Source organism: Perna viridis, chromosome 3, assembly GCF_037379345.1.
Source record: "Perna viridis isolate PV_CMFRI_1.1 ecotype Kerala chromosome 3, ASM3737934v1, whole genome shotgun sequence".
In the NCBI taxonomy this organism is placed as follows: Eukaryota; Metazoa; Mollusca; class Bivalvia; order Mytilida; family Mytilidae; genus Perna; species Perna viridis.
Window position 1 is genome coordinate 55,459,699 of NC_142447.1, and position 6,569 is coordinate 55,466,267.

The 6,569-nt window shown below is 32.0% G+C and overlaps 1 protein-coding gene across 14 annotated transcripts in view; it reads left to right on the forward strand.

Moving 5' to 3' along the window:
- LOC148622974 (zwei Ig domain protein zig-8-like) overlaps positions 1 to 5,861 on the forward strand; it is a 48,396-nt gene extending 42,535 nt beyond the window's left edge. For 10 of the 14 annotated variants that reach the window (XM_088573374.1, XM_088573376.1, XM_088573381.1 and 7 more), the window contains 6 exons: positions 2,330 to 2,374; positions 2,753 to 2,773; positions 2,994 to 3,278; positions 3,791 to 3,817; positions 4,483 to 4,509; positions 5,332 to 5,861. In XM_088573374.1, the coding sequence (XP_088429500.1) occupies positions 2,330 to 2,374; positions 2,753 to 2,773; positions 2,994 to 3,278; positions 3,791 to 3,817; positions 4,483 to 4,509; positions 5,332 to 5,435 (509 nt within the window). In that variant the 3' untranslated portion in view covers positions 5,436 to 5,861. The remainder of the gene's footprint in view (positions 1 to 2,329; positions 2,375 to 2,752; positions 2,774 to 2,993; positions 3,279 to 3,790; positions 3,818 to 4,482; positions 4,510 to 5,331) is intronic. The other 4 variants (XM_088573385.1, XM_088573383.1, XM_088573386.1 and 1 more) reach the window with 4 other exon arrangements.
- Positions 5,862 to 6,569: the final 708 nt, after the last annotated feature.

Below are 6,569 nucleotides of genomic sequence, written 5' to 3' on the forward strand. Positions count from 1 at the left end.
AAAACCTGATTCCAAATCATCTTCCAAATTTACAGGAGAAATTTTCTTCAAAATGCTTGAATTTTTTATCTACAACATATTTGACTAGTGTGGTGGACGGCATTCCAATGGGAACAAATTGTGCTCCTCTACCTGTTGACCTATTCCATCACTCTTATGAGGCTGACTTTAAAGCTGATCTGATCCGAAAGAAAGAACATCGTTTGGCTAGATTCCTTTATCTCAATTGCCGCTATATACACATCCTGAAACGTGTAACATTCCCATTTAAGCGAACTTCGTGTGCGTGTATCATGTGCTTCGTGTGCTTGTTTCGTGGGATCGTGTGACGTGCAGCGTGGGATTCGTGTGCGTGTGCGTTTCGTGTGACCACTTCGTGCTTCGTTCTTCGTGTATCGTTCAACGATCTTCGTCTTCGTGCAACGGTTCTGTATTTTGATTGGATGATAAAAAAAGATCAATTTTACGGAAAACCGTTGCAATTTCGTTTTCTAAACCAAAATCAGTGTTCCTATTGCACTGAAAAAATTCAGGAATCAATACATGTAGTAAAAAATTAGTTTCAAACATTCGTACATCATTTGTATATATAATCAGCTGATAATGAAACTTTGAAATGCCTTCCATAATGGTCGGGGAAAAGTTCGACGAACTATAGCTTTTTGTTTTGCGTTAAAAATAGAGTATATTTTACCCCAAATTATGAAATTTCAATATTTTCATACTCCCAGAGTAGTGAAAAATCTTTTGCAATATACCATGTATAATAAAAATGGACATTTTTCATATCAACAATGCAATATTATCTTTTGTGGACTAATAAGATGATATCGCATCAGTTAAAATAGCACAATTATTTCAAAATAGAGTGTTTTTATCACAAAGATCCAAATTTAACAAATATGGACATTTTACATATAAGATAGTTCTATTTATTTCATATTCAAAGCAAAATGATTGTATGGTAAAAAAAAAAGAACTTAATCACTATTTTTTTATAATTTTCCTTCAATTTTAAGAGCTTTCAACATTTTCATACTTCCAGACCAATGACAATGTTTTCGCAATATACGATGTATGACGAAAATTAACGTGATTTTATATCAAAATATTTATAGACATTTACAAATTGTGTATACCGAATGTGTTTATTAATGCCTAATTCACATTAATGTAAAATTACATGTAAGATGTTAGCAATCAATAAAATACGAAGAACATGTACACTGTATATAATAAATCATTATTAGTTTCGTTTTGTAAGTTGGATTTCGAAATATACCAATTACTGAGAAGAATACTTCGGGCAGACACGATCATTCGTTTATCGTGCTTCGTGCAACGTGTTTCGTGTGCGTGGGATTGGGAACGTTACATGTTTCAGGAGGTGTAGATGACGTATTATTGTTAAACAATCCTAGTTTCGGGGATTTGAGACATCTGTGGCAACATCCCTTCTGCACCTGTGTGGAGTTTTCATATCACAACTCATACTTTATTCAAGAGCTTGAGGTAGCTACGCAGACTTCTTGTTTCGCACTAGACTTCTTACAATTAGGCTTCTGGAATAGGGTTATGTTGCTACAAGATTGAAGTAATCAATACAGAAGTGTTATGGTCGACTGCATGAACTCGTATATCGTTACGGTGTATCTATTTGCACCATGAAAACTGATTTGTTCAATGTGTCATAGTTATTCTTCCCTCTTTCCTCTACTCTAGACATGACTTTTTATTAGCAACTTGGCAGGTGTTTCTATCTGAGGTTCTAGTAAAAGAAATACACCCTCTTTAAAGCGGTCGAAAGTATTTCTGCAAAAGTATAAGCGATATACAGTCATTGACTTGAAATAACAAGTTATTGTGACATCACAATAGTTTGGAATATGGTCGAATATGTATGTTAGGCTGCTATTCTCCTGTAATAATTGTAATTCAAAACGGTTTCAGATGATTTTATTTATATAAATGGGTTCAAGTGCAAAAGTGTAAATTTGGTTAACGTCGCTTCTTAATAATAAAGCACCTGCATTATTGACTCGCAACAAATACCTGAAATGGCGGCAGGTGCTCCGGAAGGGTAAGCATTTGTTGAGCAAATGTTCTGGTCATGTTGAATCGCTTTAAAACGGAGTGTACTTTAATTCCATTGTCAGACATTCTTTTTAGATAGTTTTACGTATAATCTTGATGAATGTGTTAATTCTATTTTTTAGCTGAAAACTCTTTTTATCGCAATATATATGATCATTATAGCAGTTAATTTTTTTTATCAGATATTTGATGCTTTCATTTGTTAAAAAAATAATTTTATTATTTGTCTTTCTAGAAAAATCACACAATACGATTAAGAATCGACAAAGCAATACTGATGGTTAGTAAAATCATATTTACTGATAATGTGTTGAATGAATCAAATAGGTTATTTTGGGAAATAAAGCTTGTTATTTTTTATATACAAAATATTAACAAAATATGATAGAAATGAAATCATTAAGTATATGATAATATATAAAGATATATAGTGCTATCAGCAACATTTGATAAATATGATGCTATGTTTGTTAAAATTGAAAGGCTTCTGGATGTTTTGATATTGTAGAAAACAGTTACAAACTAAAACCCATAGTTATACGAATGATAGTATAAAGTGTATATTATCTTATTGCTCCGTCACCGCAGTCTATGTCTTTTCTTGGAAATAAGAAAAAAAGAAAAGAAAACTACATATATATACATATGTACATTTCAGATGCACAGAAATCACCACAAAGTAAGTAAACAATTATGTTGTTCAAATCAGAAGCTTATTTCAATACGTGCTGGCGATCACCTTAAAAATGATTTTCTTTTTACATATGTTTTACATAACAGTCAAGAAAAGTCAATGCTAGAACTGTATGATACGTTTGAAGTTTTTGTTTCAAACTTCTGTAAAGAACAATATTTAAAAAGAAAGACTTGTATAATTTAATCATATACTTTTATTAAAGGTGTGGTTCTCTCAGGAAAAAAGTTTGTAAGCAAAGGACAAAATATCTTTCTCACTTGCAATGCGACAGGAGAGGACTATGCACCTGACGAAGTAGATTGGTTCATCAATGGACATAAAGTGAATTCACGACAAACTCAACGTGTTAGAATTTTTAATGACAATGACAGAAGGACTTTGTACAGTACGTTACAAATACGACGTTCTACAATGGCGGATAAAGGCATTTATGTTTGTCGAGGCCCTAATTCAGAGACTGCAAGTATCACTATACATATTTTGGATGGTATGTTTTGAAGTTCTTTATTGACATTTTGTTGTAATTGTTGGTGAATTTTAACTTAAGGTGCCACAATCTCTTCAGCAAATTTAAAAAAAAAAGCTTATATTGTACTTACGTAAAATATGAAATAAGCATGTTTGTAATATAATTGTAAAAACTTCATATACAAATAACAAGCCAAATATTTTTAAACCGAAATCAGGAGTTGCCATTGTTGAGACCACGTCTATAACTTGAATGACAAAAAAAAACCTTCATATTGTGAATCATTGAGGAACTTTGGGAAACTAACAAAAACACACTGAATTGAATAAAGATCACAAGCATCCTCTTCATTCTAGAACCAACCGACTACATTGCTTATGAAATGACCGTTATGATACAGATCAATATAACAAATATTTTTCCCTCTGGAAAGTTTTCTGTGGGGAATGTAAAATGGGGTAATTAAGTAATGTGTAATTCGGCAGTTCCTAACATAGGAAAAAAGATTCATAATTCAAACTATATTTCAGAGGAAAAGTCGAACCACATGAAAAGAGGTAAGAGTTACATCCTCATTATAATTGATTTTTTTGCAATGTATATAGAAAAAGGTCAAGGCATATAGCCCGGTGGAGGTCCGGGTGTTAAAAGAATAGGCCTGCAGCAGCGCTAAGCTTGTCGTAAAAGGCGACTAAATAGTTCTCAGAATCCTAGCTGGGGGTTGTGTCCCATCCCTTTTTCATTTCATCATCATTTCATGTTCATTTTATCATCAGTTTCATGTTCATCGTCTGATTATAGCTGAAATATTGCTACTCGGACGTTAAACCCCACAAACAAACAAACAAAATCAATGCATATATCCATTTTCATTCCATTTTCATTCAAAATGAAATGATTTTTAACTAATACTTAATAAAGTAACATGAACTGTCAAACGTTTTGTCTTTGATGTTATAACAAATATATTATTCTTAATTCTACTTATGTTTACCACTGTGGTCATATTGTTAGGCGAAGACTTTTCATTCTATCGTATCATAGAACAAACAACTTAATTTATAGCTGAACTTTTTATAACTATATGACAGAGTAAGAGAAACATTTACACTAAGTACCTTATTAAGTTTTGTTTTTGACATATTGATTTTTATCTTTTCGTCTGGTTGCCTTCGTTCGATAACACTCATTCCAGTTAATATACACGTTTTTCTTAATCAAGGTGATGGTGATGAACCGTCCAGGGAAGGTAATTACTTGTAAACTAAAGGACTTATTGAGTGTCAAATTAATTAATTGCAGTATTAAACAGTATATTTTCATGTAGCTTTACATCATGCAATTCACTTACGGAACCAACTTTATACCATCTTACGACTTTTCTATACATTAACCAAATTCACACAACAATACAAACTAACAATAACACCATCAATGTTATGAAAGTCTTTATTTAACGACAACACATATCTGCAGCTACGATACTTGTCACTTAATATTTCAATGTCATCTATCCGCCGTTTAAAGGCGACTAATGCATGGCATTTTTATCTCCTTTTTTCTCGCTAATTCTATTAAACTGAAACGTTTTAAAGAATACCACAATAAAAACTTTCAAATGACCTGACCGTCGATATATCTATAATTATCTATGAGCATATAATAAAATATAGAGGTTTAATTGGAGCCGTAAAGTAACTACTCAACTGTTTACATAAACACACTGGCCAGAGTCTAGATCTTGCCGTTTTCAAGACAGAAGCAATTCTCGCCAATCTGCTCTCCAACATTTTATTCCTCAATGAAAATTATTGTAAGATAGCTCATTTTGGAGCAAAATATCGCCAATCCGTTGGACGCTTTTTCTTAAATTGTGGGCGTGAACTTGTTTCAAAGGAGAGAACGAAACATCGGTTGGCGAGAATTACTTACTGGCAAGAACTACTCCTTGATCAATACATGTTATAGGCATACCATGTATACGCTATTGTTTTTAATGTTGTACACATACTTAATATTCAAATTTTATCGATATGAAATTCTATTTTTGTCATTGATATTGTTATTTCAGGAGTTTCAGGAAACACAGCACCTTCATGTTGTAATGTACATTTTTATGTTCAATTATTATGCACACTAATGTCGTGGATAATACACCCATGGTATATATCATGATTGGAGGGAATCAATGCAATCAAAATCTCATTGAATTGTTACTTATTCCACTAAGATTGTTATAAATGATTTCAACTGACGAGCACCGATTGGAAAAAAGTTGGTAGTTCCCGCTAGTGGTAGCAACCAAAAGTAAGAAGAAGGATAGTATCAGTTATTATCTTTATTCAAAATGAATAGTATGTGCGCGCTACATATGCTACATTCTGGAAATTACAAAACGATATTTACCTCTCTAGATAAGTTTTACTTCATTTTGTTTTCGTATTACTATTTGATAGGAACATTTGTCTAATTTCATCGCATGTTCAGGTTTTGTGTATTATTGAATAGGTTTGTGGTATGTGTATTTCCAGTTTCTAGGCTTATACAGGCACTTTGTATTGAAAGTAACAAAATTAATCAATCATTAAAAGTTAAGATGTACTTATTGTTTTAGAAGATTTGAACCTTGACATTCACAAGTTATGTGATACACAAATTGAAACAATGCATTCATTTTGTGTGTATGTTTTCTTGTCATCTTCTAGACTGATATTAATCATTGTTCTTATAAAAAATTAAAGCCATTTTTCGAAAAAAGTACTTTAACACATATTTAAGTTAATCTAAATGAGAATAGGTATGTTCGAAATATCTGTATGTCACGTGGGTTAAACTGCCATTGAATGCTAGGGTAAATTGTATTTAATTAACATGAGAACTAAATAAAATCTACCCATCTTACATTACTTTTTCTGTATTGTGTATATTAAGAATAAGTTATATCATATTTTAGATAATGAACTGCTGGCTGTTGTAATTTAAATCGATTCTTGCTTAGTATGATATATTTACCATTTTAAAAATCTTCTAAAATTTAGTTTCATTGGTTTATATACAGATATTTAATGTTTCACGCTGATACCATCATTTCTAATTGATGATTTGGTGCTAAAATTAAGCATGATCTGGGGACCTCACTATTTTTTTACCTGCGTCATCAACGGTGAAAGTAAGCCAAGTAGCCCCTTGACTGTCCCTCAGTCAGGCTTAGGGGGTACCTTTTCTTGATAATTGTTTTTCATAAACTTAGCCATTTTTCTTCACTATACGTTTTAAACTGTGCCTACATTGTGTAATCCCATATCTATT